The 16,685-nt window shown below is 48.8% G+C and overlaps 1 protein-coding gene across 1 annotated transcript in view; it reads right to left on the bottom strand.

Moving 5' to 3' along the window:
* Window positions 1–16,685, bottom strand: part of aspm (assembly factor for spindle microtubules) — a 128,827-nt gene that overhangs the window by 97,424 nt on the left and 14,718 nt on the right. Inside the window, 3 exon segments of the mRNA XM_038794876.1 lie at window positions 6,723–6,971; window positions 7,218–7,364; window positions 16,344–16,445. Of these exon segments, the coding sequence (XP_038650804.1) occupies window positions 6,723–6,971; window positions 7,218–7,364; window positions 16,344–16,445 (498 nt within the window).

Here is a 16,685-nt window from a genome sequence, read left to right as displayed (position 1 = left end):
CCACCAACGACAATGGCAGCATGTCCCACCTCTTGAACTCCTCCTCCATCTGATCTACAAGTCTGGTGAAGTTATGCTTGTGAAGAGTCCCCCAGTCCCTGGCCACCTGCACCCCCAGGTACCTAAAGCTCTCCCCTGCCCGCCTAAGCGGGAGCCTACCAATTCCTTCCTCCTGGTCTCCAGGGTGCACCACAAACACCTCGCTCTTGCCTAAATTTAATTTATAACCTGAAAAGGTCCCAAACTCAGCTAGCAACTCCATCACTCCCGGCATCCCTCCCACCGGGTCCGCCACATACAGTAACAGGTCATCGGCATACAACGACACCCTATGTTCCTCTCCACCTCGCACCAAGCCTCTCCACCTCTCTGAATCTCTCAACGCCATCGGCAGCGGCTCGATTGCCAGTGCAAACAACAAGGGGGACAGGGGGCAACCCTGCCTGGTCCCTCGGTAAAGCCGGAAGTACTCCGACCTCCTCCTATTCGTGGCCACGCACGCCATCGGGGCCTCATATAGCAGCTTTACCCATCTAATGAACCCTTCACCAAATCCAAACCTCCCCAACACCTCCCATAGGTACCCCCACTCCACTCTATCGAAGGCCTTCTCCACATCCAGCGCCACCACTATCTCTGCCTCCCCCTCAATCGCCGGCATCATGACGACATTCAGCAATCTCCGCACATTCGTGTTCAGCTGCCTTCCCTTCACAAAACCTGTCTGGTGCTCGTGCACAACCCCTGGCACACAGTCCTCTATCCTGGTGGCCAGGATTTTTGCCAGCACCTTAGCATCCACGTTGAGGAGAGATATGGGCCTGTATGAGCCACACTGCTGGGGGTCCTTGTCCTTCTTTAAAATTAACGAGATCAGCGCCCGCGACATCGTCGGGGGCAAAGTCCCCCCTTCCCACGCTTCATTGAGTGTCATTCAACATGTTCGTACACTGCCCCTTGTGCCTTCCTCCACTGTGCCTCCGCCTTTCTAGTGGTCAGCAAATCAAATTTAGCCTGCAAGCTGCGCCTCTCCCTCAACAGTTCCTCCTCTGGTGCCTCTGCATACCTCCTGTCCACCTCCAGCATCTTCCCCACCAGTCTATCCCTCTCACTCCTCTCCCTGTGTGCTCGGATGGATATCAGCTCCCCACGAATTACTGCCTTCAGGACTTCCCAGACCATCCCCACCTGAACCTCCCCCGTATCATTCACCACAAGGTACCCCTCAATACTTGCCCGGACCCTCCTACACACCTCCTCCTCCACCAACAACCCCACATCCAACCGCCACAACGGACGTTGGTCCCACACCTCTCCCATCTCCAACTCTATCCAATGCGGAGCGTGGTCGGAGATTGCGATGGCCGAATACTCGGCCTCCTCTACTCTCGGAATCAGTCCCCTACTCTCCACGAAGAAATCTATCCGAGAGTAGACCCTATGTACGTGGGAGAAGAAAGAGTACTCGCGTGTCCTCAGCCTCACAAACCTCCATGGATCCACTCCACCCATCTGATCCATAAACCCTCTCAGTACCTTGGCCGCCGCCGGCCTCCTACCCGTCCTAGAGCTGGACCGACCCAGTGAAGGATCCAACACCGTATTAAAGTCAGACCTCTATGATCAGACCTCCTGCCTCCAGATCCGGGATCCGTCCCAACATACGCCTCATAAAGCCCGCATCGTCCCAATTTGGGGCATACACACTAGCCAGTACCACCTTCTCTCCTTGTAGCCTGCCCCTAACCATAACATACCTACCCCCCTTATCCGCCACCACCTCCGATGCCTCAAACAACACATTTTTCCCCACCAGAATCGCCACTCCCCGGTTCTTCACATCCAACCCAGAGTGGAAAACCTGCCCCACCCATCCCTTCCTCAGGTGGACCTGGTCCGCCACCCTCAGGTGGGTCTCCTGAAGCATTGCCACATCTGCCTTTAGCCCCTTCAGGTGAGCCAGTACCCTCGACCGCTCCACCGGCCCATTCAACCCTCTCGCATTCTAAGTGACCAACCGGATCAGAGGGCGTCCCGCCCCCCTCCCCCGTCGGCTAGCCATAGCCCGTTGACTGCCCGCCCCAGGCCAGCACCCCCCGCCCGACCCAGTCCCCATAGCGACAACACCTCACCTCTGTCGCCCCCCCCCCCCAAGCTCCTGCTTGACCCTACCAGCAGCAACCCGGTATTCCCATTTCTCCCCCTCCCTTCCCCCCCAGGCTAGGAACCCTCCCAGCCGCGAACCGTCCTCCATTGTACTTCCGTGGGTCAGCTAACTTCTGCTGACCCCGGAAACTCCCGCCAGTAGCCCGACCCCTCCCGAAGTGGGATCATCCCCTAATCTATCCCTCCTCCAGGCACCGCTCCAGCGCGGGGAAGAACCAGTTAAGGCCCCGCTTTCCCCGTCACCAACCCCCCAGCCCCGCAGCGCGGGAAACCAGAGGAAAGCCCGCGCTTTCGCACTGCCCCACCACACCCTTCTGACGCAGCTCCCAAATATCAGCCCCACTCCATACCCCCACTCCGACATAGAATACAACAGACCCCCCCCCACAAGATACACAGCCCAAACAATGCGCCCACAGCACAAAAACATAGCAGAACAACCCCTCCGTAAATAACCATATCAAAATTGCAAAAGTACTAAGACAAGAAGAGAAAAATAGAAGAAAAAGAACACAGCAACAGCAGAATCCAGCACTAATATATTACAGCCGACCGCGCAACCCCCAACCCCTAGTTCAAGTCCAGTTTCTCCGTCCGCACGAAGGCCCACGCCTCCTCCGGGGAATCAAAATAATGGTGCCGGTCCGAATAAGTTACCCACAGGCGCGCGGGCGGCAACATTCCGAACTTTATCTTTTTTCTATAAAGCACCTCTTTCGTCCGATTAAATCCGGACTGCCGCTTAGCCACCTCCGCACTCCAATCCTGGTAGATCCGTACTACCCCATTCTCCCACTTGCTGTTCTTCACCTTCTTGGCCCAGCGTAGCACGCACTCCCGATCACTTAACCGATGGAACCTCACCAGCACCGCACGCGGGGGTTCATCTTCCTTAGGCCTCCTGGCCAGCACCCTGTGCGCTCCCTCCAGCTCCAAAGGCAGATGGAAAGACCCGGCCCCCACTAGCGAGTTCAGCATTACAGCCACGTAGGCTGTCAGGTCCGACCCCTCTAGCCCCTCCGCAAGGCCCAGGATCCGCAGGTTTTTTCACCTCATGCAGTGATCAAGCTCCTCGAAGCGTTCCTGCCACTTCTTGTGGAGTGCCTCGTGCCCCTCCACCCTATTCACGAGGACCACAGCCTCCTCCTCTCGTTCAGTGGCCTGCGTCTGCAACTCCTTGATGGCAGCACCCTGGGTGGACTGAATCTCTGACAGCCTTCTGTTCGTTTCCTGCAGAGAGCTCAGCACCTCATCCTTGAATTCTTTAAAGCAGCGCAGGAGATCAGCTTGTTGCTCCTGGGCCCACAGCCTCCAATCCTCTGGGGCTCCTCCGGTGGCCATCTTGGATTCCTTCCCCCGTTTTTTCTGAGGAGCTGCTGCCGTTTTTTCCCCCTTTCCACTCCGTGTTCGAGGCATGGACTGCGGGGAAAGTTGTTCAGCACACCTTCCCCCACCGGGAGACGTCGAAAAATTTCCGTTTTGGGCTCTCAAAAGAGCCGAAAAGTCTCTTTAAAACGGGAGCACCCAAATGTGTGGCTTCCTACTCCATCACAGCCACCGGAAGTCCCAATTGAAGGGTTTTATGGAACAGATTGGGGGGGGGGGGGGGACCCATGGAGCTTTGCACAGCCGAGGACGAAGGAGTTTTCCTTTTTTCCACATGTCCACAAGGTCTACCCTCGCATCGACTTTATTGTTCTGAGCAGGGCACTAATATCTAAGGTGGTGGATATGTGTACTCGCCCATTGCAGTGTCGGATCATGCCCCGCACTGGGTGGATCTACGGGTTAGTGTGGAGAGAGGGCAATGCCCGCTGTGGATGTGGGGTTGCTAGCAAACAAAGCGATCTGTGGGTGGGTTAACAAGTCCACCCAGAACTACCTAGAAACAAATGATACTGGGAAGGTTTCTGCAGCAATTGTCTGGGAAGCTTTGAAGGCAGCAGTCAGAGGGGAATTAATCTCAATAAAGGCCCACAGAGAAAAGGTGGAACGGGCTGAGAGGGCCAGGTTAGTTGAGGAGATACTCCAGGTGGACAGCAGATATTCAGAGACCCCAGACACAGGGCTACTGCGGGAGCGATGGAGGTTACAGGTAGAGTAAGGGCTGTTGACCACAGGGAAAGCAGTCGAAAAGTTGAGGAAGGCAAGGGGAGGTGACCTATGAGTACTGGGAAAGGGCAAGCAGAATGTTAGCGCACCAGCTTAGGAAAAGAGGCGGCCAGGGAGATAGCTAAAGAGTAGAGACGGTAATATTGTCCTGGACCCAGCAGGGGTGAACAAGGTGTTTAAGGACTTTTATAGTAAATTATGAGTCGGAACCCCTGGCTGGGGTGGAGGGGATGAGGCAGTTTCTGGATCAGTGGAGGTTCCCGAGGGTGGAGGAGAACCTGATGGAGGTACCAATTGAGATTGAGGAAATAATCAAGGGGCTGGAAGGCATGTAGTCGGGCAAGGCCCCGGGGCCTGACGGCTACCCGGTGGATAAGAGGTTTCCAGAGATATTGAGCCCACTGCTGGTGAGGACATTTAACGAAGCAAAAGAGAAGGGAGTTATTCCTCCAACAATGTCGCAGGCCTCGATTTTATTGATCCTGAAACAGGAGAAGTATCTGGAGCAATGAGGGTCATACAGGCCGACTTCTCTACTGAATGTGGATGCCAAACTGCTGGCTAAGATACTGGCCACAAGGATAGAGGACTGTGTCCCGGGGGTGATAGGGGAAGACCAGACGGGATTTGTTAAGGGCAGGCAACTCAAGGCCAATGTTCAACAGCTTCTAAATGTTATTATGATGCCCTCAGAAGGAGAGAAGGCGGAGGTGGTGGTAGTGATGGATGCGAACAAGGCTTTTGATCAGGTGGAGTGGAATTACCTGTGGGAGGCGCTAGGAAGGTTTGGGTTTGGTGAGGGCTTCATTGACAGGGTGCGGTTGCTCTATCAGGCACCAGTAGTGAGTGTGCATACGAACCGGCTGAGGTCGGGTTATTTTGACCTATACCGAGGGACGAGGCAAGGGTGCCCCTCTCCCCGTTACTGTTTGCTCTGGCCATAGAGCCATTGGCCATGGCGTTAAGAGCCATTGGCCATGGCGTTAAGAGCCATTGGCCATGGCGTTAAGAGCCATTGGCCATGGCGTTAAGAGCCTCTAGGAACTGGAAAGGGCTGGTGTGGAGCACCGGGTCTCGCTCTACGCAGATGACCTGTTCTTGTACATTTCGGACTCGTTAGAGGGGATGGGGGAAGTAATGCAAATCTTGCGAGAATTTGGCAATTTTCTCGGGGTAGAAATTGAACATGGGGAAAAAGCGAAATTTCTGCGATCCAGGCAAGAGGACAGGAGAAGAGACTGGGAGAGCTGCCGCTTAGAATGGTAGGGAAGAGCTTTCGATATCTGGAAATCCAGGTGGCCTGGGAATCGCAAGGTTTTGCTAAGGCAATGTCCACGGTACTAAAAACACAGGTGGTGCCGAGTCCGGAGGCAGCGATATTTGGAGTGTCGGAAGATCATGGGGCGAAAGAGGCCGACGTTTTGGCCTCTGCCTCCCTGGTAGCCCGGAGACAGATCTTGCTAATGTGGAGGGACCCGAAGCCCCCAAGTGTAGAGACCTGGGTTAGTGACATGGCTGGGTTTCTCAGTTTCGAGAAAATAAAATTGGCCTTAAGAGGGTCAATGTTAATGTCATCAGAGACGTTTTGATACGGTGCAGAAGTTGCAAAATAGCAACCATCAACAAAGTCTGCTTTCATTTCATTGAAATTAAATCATAAAGTTCTTCTGCTAGGTGTTATGTTTTAAAATCATAAAAACACCTTATATTCCAGTACATCTTAGTTGTACCAATATGGAGCACAGCACATATCTGGACACTAATACCATTCGACATTAATAGAATTAAAGTGACATAAGTGTGCAATTTTTCTGATTTCAGACACACTGTTCAAGGAAAGGTCAAAGCAGGAAGATAGCATTTTATTGCCAAATAATAACTGAAATTCTCATCTTCATCTTCCATCAGTCAACTGAAGTGCCAATAGACAAGGATACAGAATCTATTAGAATGTGCAACAAATAATGGTTATTATTAGGAGACCTAGTCCATAGAAAGAAAAAGAAATTCTTAAACACTCCTGCAACACAATGAAACATCCCTGCTTATTAAGTCTGTGGTGACCAATGGCATACCCATTTGTTTGTCAGAATAAAAAGTAGAATAAATTATACCCGAAAATGTAGTTTCAAAACCCCGCCAACCTTGTGATTTTTAATTTTCAATAACTCAAGTCATGTTTTCCTTCCTTCCCTGGCCTATTGTTTACAGTTAGTGCAGACAGGATGTGATGCTTTAGCCTTCACGTGAATCAGTTGAATAGGTCTGTCTCCCGTGTGCAATGATCATAATTCCACAGCAATCTTGATCAAGCACTTTCTTTATGAAACAGTTAATAAACGGCACAGCAGCTCGGACTCAATAATACTATTTGACTGCAATCAATCGTGCAGGAGTTCAAAAAGCACACCAAAAATACAAGAACTATCTGCTTGAAAGTTTACCAATGTCTTTCCAGAGATATCGGTCTTTCCGCACAACCAGATGTTTAGCCTCAATGGCGACTTCCAACTTCTGTATAACTTTGACAATCCCTTCAGATGTAAATAGCCTGCAGGCTGCACGGCGAAGGCGATTCAGTCTACATTTCGCGGTATATGCTCTCAGTGACATTTCTTCATTAGTTGGTGCTGCAGGAACACTAACTTTATGGTGCTGTGTCTCAGAACCCATAAACAGTGTAGCAGTATTCACTGAAAAACAAATTCAAATAATTTGTTGTCCAAACTGCAGGAATAAAAGTTTGGAGAAACGTTATCCTAGACAAAGTGTCGGGAAAGGATTTATAGAACTAATTATGTAACAGCTTAAAATTGAGCGCCCAAACTATTCAGACAGCACCAGAACATTTTGGGTCTGAGAATTAAATTGTTTATGATATACTTTAAGGAGAGAATAGTAAATACTTAAAGAAACACCTGGTAAACATTTCAGCTCACCTCTGGAGGACTCCGTGTTCACTGTAAACTCATCAGGAGTAAGAATAAAATTTAACCACCATGTAAAGCCCCTTTCCTGCTTCTCTTTCCAGTGTTCATCATAAAACATATTTTTTGCAGCAAATGGCATTGGATGTCGAGGAATAACTGCAAAAACAAATATATAGGTAAAATACCCGTTAACAAAAATAACTCCATTCCAACAAATACAACAGCCTTTGCTGCACAACACGTCTTTAAAGCTATCTAGTCCAATAGATCAGCTATCTATCACACATCTAATTGGGATCCCAAATGTGGATAAATGCATTTATGATTCGTAAATTTAAAAACAGAGTATTCATCACCAAAGTGATCTCAATGTTGCTTCTGCAGTATATACTCGTATTATTTTTTTTTAAAATATCTTATTCAGGCATTTTTATTAAAAATAAACCCAAGCAGAATTATACGTTATAAATAACCACACCCAGTCTCCCCTCCCACCCCTGCTTCCCCACTGTCGCCCCCTTCTCCCTGTCTGCCTTCCCCATTTTAACCCTTTCACCCCTCCCCCTTTGCCGACTCCTCGATCCTCCTTAGGAGAAGTCAATCAATGGCTTCCACCTACGAGCAAATCCATCAACCGACCCCCTCAAAGCGAACTTTACCTTCTCCAGCCTCAGGAATTCTGCTTGGACGCTCACCCACACCCCTGATTTCAGTGGCTCCATGTCCCTCCATCTAATTAAGATCCGTCTCCGGGCTATCAGGGAGGCAAAGGCCAAGATATCGGCCGCCCTCGGCCCCTGGATTCCCGGGTCTTCCACCAGCCAAGTCAAATTCAACTTGTGCAGTTGCGCCTAACCCCTCGTCATCTGAATGCCCAGGTATCTGAAACTCGCCCACACTATCTTAAACGGCAGCTCTCCTAACCTCCTCCCTGCCCTCTGGTCTCAAATCAGGAACACCTTGCTCTTTCCCATGTTCAACTTGTACCCGGAGAACCAGTCAAAGCCCTCCAAGATCCCTACAATGCCCCCAATGCGTCCGAAATGAATAACAGGTCGCCTGCGTACTAGAAGACCTCACCCCCGCACATACCCTTTCCAATCCCTCAATGTTCTTTCTAAGTGCCATTGCCAGTGGCTCTATTGTCAAGACAAAGAGCAACGACGAGAGCAGGCACCCCGGCCTCGTCCTCCGATACAGCCCAAAATATCCCGAACACACCCAGTTCGTCCGCTCACTTGAAACTGGTGCCTTGTACAGCAACCATGCCCAGTCCACAAACACCTGCCAGAGCCCCAACACCTCCCACAGATATTCCCACACCACAGGTCAAAGGCCTTCTCCGCGTCCATCGCCACCTCCTGGCACACAGAAGGAATCAATCACATTGAGCAATCTACTCACATTCGACGACAGCTGTCTGCCTTTCGCGAACCCAGTTTGGTCCTTGTCCATCAGCCCTGGGGCGCAGCCCTCAATTGGGGAAGCCAACATCAGCAACAACTTGGCGTCTACATTCAATAGCAATATCGGCTGCACAACGCATGCTGGTTGGATCCTTGTCCTTTATCAGTATCAAAGAGATGGATACCTGCGATAGTATATGGGGGGAGTTACCCCCTTTCCCTAACCTCATTGTATGCCCTCACCAACAGTGGTCCAAGGTCCTCCCCAAACATTTTATAAAACTACACCGGGAACCAGTCAGGCCCCAGGGCCTTCCCTGCCTGCATTGCCCCCCATACACTCCATAAGTTCCCCCAATCCAATAGGGCCCCCCAATCCCTGCACCAATTCCCCGTCCACCTTGGGGAAACTCCAGGCACCCATTCACCCACCGTCCCAACACCACCTTTCTCATCTTATGCTTTACAGTGCCAATCTTCTTCGTCGCCTCTTGCTTCCTAAGCTGATGGGCAAGCATCTTGCTCGCCTTCTCACCATACTCAAATACTGCTCCTCTGGCCCACCGTAGCTACTCTACCACCTTCCCTGTGGACACTAAGTCGAACTCTATTTGACGCCTCTTCCCCTCCAACAACCCGGTCTCTGGCGCCTCCGAATATCCCCTTGTCTACCGTCAGGATCTCCTCCACCAGCCTTGCCAGCTCTGCCTGTTCCTCCTTCTCCCTTTATGCCCGAGTTGAAATAGATACCCCCCGAACCACTGCCTTGAGTGGCGACCGTGACCTCCTCTGTGTCACTGAGCTCCACATACCTCTGAATGACAGCCCTCACCCACTCTCACACCTCCTCATTCGCCAACAACCCCACATCCAACCTCCACTGCCCTGGTCAGCACCTGCCCCCCCCCTCCCACACTTCTCTCTCCTGACAATCCCCCATTGCACTCCCGTTAAAAAAGCCCGCCCAGCTAGCATGATGGCCCAAGGACTCCAAACCCCCCTACCCTGCCAATTCCCCAAACCCCACCCCACGATCCCCCACAGAACAGAAAAGGTGCACTCACCCTTAAATGTTCCCCCGCAGAGGGCCTGCCTTCCAAACACCACGCCCATGGAGGGGCCTGATCCAAACATCCCGCCATCAAAACAAAATGAACATTTCAAGGGGAAAGGTTTCCAGAGAACAAAGAAACATTCGCACCAACACCTCCTAAGTTTCCATGTCCACCTTCTCCTGACAGTCCATTGTCCCTCAAACTCCATAGTCTCCTCTGGCATGCCAAAATAATATTCACGCTTCTGGCAAGCCAGGTACACCACCCCAAACTTCATCCCTTCTTAAAGGAGGGGTGCCTTGAACCAATTAAACCCAGCTCTCCTCTTCTTCAGTTCTGCACCCAGGCAGACATGGAAACTTGGGAGGAGTTGGTGCGAATGTGTCTTTGTTCTCTGGAAATCTTTCCCCTTGAAATGTTCGTTGGAATTGCCCTTTAATTGGAAAAAATGAATTGGGTACTCTAAATTTATAAAAAGGAAAAAAAAAGAAAAAAAAAGTTTGAACGCCGACTGTCTTCCTGCAGGAGACACACCTGAAGGAGAAGAACCACTGAGGGCAAGTAGCAGTTCTGGTAAAGATGTACGCTCCCAACTGGAACGGCACAGGTTTCACAAAAAAGACCATGGTGGAAATCCCTGACATTGACACATACTGAATCATGAAGGGGGGTACGACTTCAACTGCGAACAGGACCCACTGATGGACTGACCAAATTCCAGATCGGGGAAAAGGACAGGCATGGCTAGGGAACTGGGAGCATTCACGGAGCAGGTGGGGGCGGTGGACCCATGGCGGTTTCTACACCACGGTATGAAGGAATACTCAGCATTCTCAAGGATAGACTTATTTGCAGTGGGGGAAATCAGCACTTCCAGGGAAGTAAGGGCGGAATACTCCGCGATAATAATCTCCGACCATGCTCCATTTACATAGATGAGAGGTTGGAGACGGGCGGTGCCCAGCGCCTCACATGGAGGTTGGACATGGACCTCTTGGTCAATGAGGCCTTCTGCCAGAAAACATTGCAGGCCTTAGACGAGTACATTAATAATAACCAGAACGGGGGAAGTCTCACCTTTCGTGTTTTGGGAGTCTGGGACTAGGGGAGAGATTATAGCCTACGTAAAATTAAAAATGGGAAAAATATGTCATTTGAAACATGGAAGTCTGACAATGCCTGACCTAAAGCGTACATGCAAGAATGTAGGGAAAAATCCCACGAAGGGTTAACAACAGTTGCAAAAGATGATTTTGAAAAGCAGATAGCCTTTATCAAACAGGCATTAAGAAAACATCTTGTGACTGTTCAAGCTGCAAAACTGATGCATGTCTTATAAGTCACAGCAGATTAAACTTTTAGTTATATGGAAAAAAGCAATATTTCACACCGTCTTTGAAGTTAATTATTTTAGTAAGCAGTTAAAAATGAATTGCTAGGATCTTCAGTTGAATTGGGTGACAAATGTTTAGGTGTGAAATTCTGCTGACACCAGGTGAATATCGGAAGCTGAAGATAACGTGTCCACGGGAACACGTGTTAGCCCCAAATCGGAGTCAGAGTTCTGAGCTGGAGCACTACTTGGCAATAAAGCAACTTCAGAAGTGATAGGAACCAGATGTAACACACCTCCAGGATCAAAACACTTTTGAACATCACAAGGGAAACAATATAATCAGAGTTCGATGAGCTAAAGTCATGCTCAACATGAATACATAGTTGTGTTAGAAATAATTCAGATTAAAAAGGTACCTTGTACAATCAAGACTAAAATAAAGTTACTTTACGATAATGTCATATAAACTTAATCACTGCTAGAAGGGGAATATAAACCCTAAATAGGGAACAGCCAGCAGAGTCAGCTCTCATTGCTCAGTCATGGGAAGGATAGAGCACAGAAACCGAGTGGAACAGTAAATCCATCTGAGGAAGACCAAAAGTTAAAGAACAGAGATTGTCAAGAGAGACCTGAAGGTCTTTTCAATCAACCAGGAGAATCCAGAAACAAGATCTTTTTACTTTTCTGTAAAGACAGTGATTGTATCTTTTAAAAGAAAAAATAATAAAAAGTTAAAGTTTTAATCTGAAACAGTGGTTATTACAAAGTCTACTTTACTTACTTAGCATCGCAGGACCCAGGATCAATGCTACTAAGTGGTAAGTAGATAAAATTATTCATTGAAGATGTGGGTTATACCAGGGGATAACTTGAAAATATAGATTGACCCGAATAGCACCCACCAAGTCTGCATAGGAGTCAGGGAGTGAGAATCCCTGTTCACCATTTAGAATGTCTTATTGACCCTTTTTGGTGCAGGGGGAATTCTAAGAATAGTGGTGAGTTTTTTTTACTTCACCTGCAAGCCGCGCAGAGACAGGGAAGAGGCTAGGCAACAACTGATCAACTCCATTCTGGAGATCAACAGAAAGTATTCCAAGACCCCTACCGTAGAGCTGCTGGCAGAGAGGAAAAAGCTACAAATAGCCGTTAACCTGCTATCCACCAGGAAAGCAGTGCACCAACTCCGCCAGACAAGGGGGACATTACACGAGCACATAGAAAAGGCTGGCCGTCTACTGGCTCACCAGCTGAGAAAGCATGCAGCCACCAGAGAGATAGCCCAGGTGAACAATAGCAGAGGCAGGCTGGTAATCGAGGAAAAAAAAAAAAAGAGCGTCCGAAACCTTCCACCGAGGGCTGTACACCTCCGAGCCAGCGCGACGGGGGCACGGGAGGCAATGATTCCTCGATGGACTGGACATGCCAGTCGTGGAGGACGATAACTGGAAGCACCATAGGACTGGCAGAGATCATGGAGAGCATCAGCTCCGTGCAGGTGGGGAAGGCACAGGACTCAATGGGTTCCCACCAGACTTCTAGAAAAAATTTGCACCCGCCTTGGCCCACACCTACAGGATATGTTCGCAGACTCGCTAGCAAGGGGCACCATGCCTCCTATGCGAGCACAGACCACGATATCGCTAATACCCAAAAGGGAGAAAGACAGACCCATTCACTCCTCAAGATACTCACGACGGTCCTGGCCAAGAGACTGGAGAACTGCGTACCAGAGGTAGTCGCAGAGGTCCAGGCGGGCTTTGTTAAGGGTAGACAGCTAACTGAGATCATCAGGCGGCTGCTGAATGTAATAATGACACCATCTGGAGAGAGAACACCAGAGGTGATCATCTCACTGGACGCAGAAAAGGCCTTCGACAGAATTGAGTAAAATTATTTATTTGAGGCACTGGAGCAATTTGGGCTAGAAGCGGGGTTCACTGCGTGGGTGAAACTCCTGTACAAGGCCCCCAAGGCGAGCGTTCGGCCCAACACCACCAGCTCTGAATATTTCCACCTTCAGAGGCACAAGGCAGAGGTGCCCTGCTCCTGTTCGCCCTGGCAATTGAACCTCTGGCGATCCCTCTGCAAAACGCAGAAAGCTGGAAGGGCATCCAAAGCGGAGGCAGAGAGCACAGTGTATCGCTCTATGGAAATGACCTGCTCCACAGAACAGCCTGAAAGCAATCATGCAGCTCCTGGAAAGTTAGGAGCTTTCTTAGGCTACAAACCCAACCTGGCAAGTGCAAGGCATTTCCAGTGAACCCAAATGGGGGAGGGACAGAGCAGGAGGGATTACCATTCAAACTAGCCCAAAACAAATTCCACTACCTGGGGATCCAGATAGCCCATGACTGGACACAGATTCACAAGTGGAATCTGACCAGTCTGGCGTAGGAAGTCAAAAAGGACCTCCAGAGATGGGATGCACTCTCACTCTCCCTGGCAGGGAGAGGGCATGATCAAAATGAACGTACTGCCGAGGTTCCTCTTCCTGTTCAGATCCATACCACTCTTCGTCCCCAAGGCCTTCTTCCACAACATAGGCAAATGATCATGGCGTTTGTGTTGGGGGGCAAGAACTCAAGGATCCCCAAATCGACACTGCAAAGGAGGAACACTATTGGCGGTCTGGCCTTGCCGAATTTACAATACCACCACTGGGCAGCCACAGCCGAGAGGGAGAGAGGATGGATACGAGGGCCCAATGGCAGCACTCCCCTCCCACCCCATCCCATTCCCCGCCCCCCCCCCCTCCCCCCCCACGCCGACAAAGTATACATCCTGCCCAGTAGCCACACAGAAGACATGGAACCAAATGAGGCAGCATTTTGGTTTAACCGAGATGTCCCCCATGGTCCCTATCTGCGACAACCACAACTTCCCACCAGCCATGCTCAACGCCATCTTGAATAAACGGAGACAGGACTGGGAGGGGTGGGGGTAGATTACAGGGGGATACTTGCAGTCAGGGACTTTTATATAAGGGGCAGACTAGCGACCTTGGACGAACTGACGGAAGGCCTGTAACGACCGATAGGACAGGAACTCGGGCACCTTCAAATTAAACACTTTCGCCGCAAGGAGACAGCAAGATACCCCAGGGCCCTGAGAGACACACTATGAGAGGGACTAATAAACACGCACAGTAAGGGTGCAGGGTACTTTGGGAACATCTATGGATGGTTACTGGATAGGGCAAGACTACCACTAGACGAAGCCAGACGAAAATAGGACATGGGTTGAGGACTCTGGAGCGAAGCACTGAATAGAGTCAACCCAACCTCCTTTTGCGCAAGGCTAAGCCTCATGCAGTTCAAAGTGGTACACAGTGCTCACTTAACCAGAACACAAATGAGTAAGTTCTCCCCGGAGGTAGAGGATAAATGTGAATGGTGCAGGAAGGCCTGGCCACATGTTCTGTGCTTGCCCCAGACTGGTAGGGTTCTGAACAGCCTTCTTCAAGGCATCCAGAACTACATATGGGGAAAGAGGGCTGACGTCCTGGCTTTTGCTTCCTTAATCACATGCCGGAGAATCCTGCTCAGCTGGCGATCAGCAGCACCACCCACAGCTGCACATTGGCTAACAGACCTGTTGGAATTTCTCCACTTAACGAAGATTAAATACACCACCCAAGGGTCGGACGAGGGCTTCCACAAAGCGTGGGGGCTACTCATCAGCCTGTCCAAGATCTGTTCGAGGCGAACAGTGACTAGGAAGAGAAGGGGAGGGGGAAATCAAAGAGTAACGATTTATTTTACCCAACAAACAGGGTATGTAACAAAGATTGCACAATTATAAATTGATACTACTTCCTCGATTACAAAAGAGCTGCCCTCTCATTAATACATTTTCAATTTCTGTTACAATGAGTTCTATTAAATAGTTTGCATTAAAGTGGATTGATGTTATATAATTCTGGCTCAGGTTTCCCAAATCAAACGGTAGCTCGAGAAGTATATAACATAGAAACCTGAAGCTGTCGACTCATCAGAATAATCAAATGCAGTCACAAAATGTCTAATTGAACAGCAGTTTAAAACAAAAATGGCACAGCCATGAGTTAACTGCCTTGTTCAGAATATACCAGCATTCAGAACATGTAAACACAACACAACACTGAACATGTGTGGTGCGTAACACTTAGTAACCGTAGTCCAGTGGCCCCTGAAGATCAGCTAAATAATCCAAATCTACTGATGCACCAGTGAAAGTGGGTGCCATCTACACATTTGATTTTGCATGCAAGACAACTTGCACCAACTGGATAGAAACTCCCTGGCACATGGAAATTATATCTGGTTCAACCATTTTGCTGCATTGCCACGGTAAATTCAATCCATTCACCAATTTCCTTTTGCCTAGTTGCAGTGCACCAGTTCAGAAAAGTTCAAATTTCACCGTATAGTGCCTTAGCCAATATTTAAAAAGTGGTTATGGCTACACTTCTGTAGACGTGCACTATGCCAAGCCAAATTAAACATATATGAACATTTTTTTTAAATCTTGAGATATCAAAATGACTTGGAAAAGATAAAAATATTTCAAATAAACAGCAAATGTAATCTTCAAAACTTTGAAAAGTTACTTCTGTAAATACCATTTGAGCCCGGCACTGGAAGAATTCTGGAAGGGGGTGGCAGGGGTAGTGTCGAGGGTGGTTGGATCCAGGGTCAAACGAGGTTGGGGGACTCGCGATTTTTGGAGTTGCGGCGGAGCCGGGAGTGCAGGAGGCGAAAGAGGCCGGTGTTCTGGCCTTTGCATCCCTAGTAGCCCGGCGGAGGATCTTGATGCAGTGGAAAGATGCGAGGCCCCCAAGTGTAGAGACCTGGATCAGTGACATGGCGGGATTTATAAAATTGGAGGGGGTCAAATTTGCCCTGAGAGGATCAGTACAAGGGTTCTATAAACGGTGGCAGCCTTTTCTGGACTTTCTGGCTCAAAGATAGGTATCTTGGTCAATAGCAGCAGCAACCCGGGGGGGGGGCGGGGGGGGGGGGGGGGGGTTTGTTCTTTATTGTTTCTACTGTTTATATTTTTTCTTTTTTTTTCTATGGTTATTTAACTTAATATTGTGTTAACTTAAGTTGTTGTTAATATGTTTTGGTGTTCATTAAGGATGGGCGAATGTTTATGACTGTTATCATTATTGTTGGTATTTTATTGCGGTTCGTTGTTACATAAATACAAAATTTTTCAATAAAATTTTTTTTTTTTAAAAAGTAAATACCATTTGAATAGAGATGATCTTCAGAAAACAATAAAACTTTGTATACTTGTTCAGTTTACTTTTTATAAATAAACAAAATATGCAGCAAATGCTTTTACCTACCTGTCTTAGTCAATTTTCTAAAAGCAAACTGCGACTGCGCAACCCCGGGGATAAACTTTCCAGGTTTTACTTGAGCAGTAGTGGAGGACTTAACATGAGAAACTGTGGAGTTCAACGAAAATATAAATTTATTCCATAACCTATTAAAACCTCCATTAATGATTCCTCAAAACAACCAGTAACCATCCATAGATGTTCCCAAAACTACAAACACAGAAAGATGAATGCTATTTGCATTACACAAACATGTTGAGCAATTGATTATACATGACAATGTTTATGTGCAGAAGCAGCCTTGATTTGGAATTACTAGCTGGTGGCAATTTGCATCAAGAATAGTTG

This window comes from Scyliorhinus canicula, chromosome 4 (genome assembly GCF_902713615.1).
Source record: "Scyliorhinus canicula chromosome 4, sScyCan1.1, whole genome shotgun sequence".
Taxonomy (NCBI): Eukaryota; Metazoa; Chordata; class Chondrichthyes; order Carcharhiniformes; family Scyliorhinidae; genus Scyliorhinus; species Scyliorhinus canicula.
This window is presented reverse-complemented; position numbering and strand designations above follow the sequence as displayed.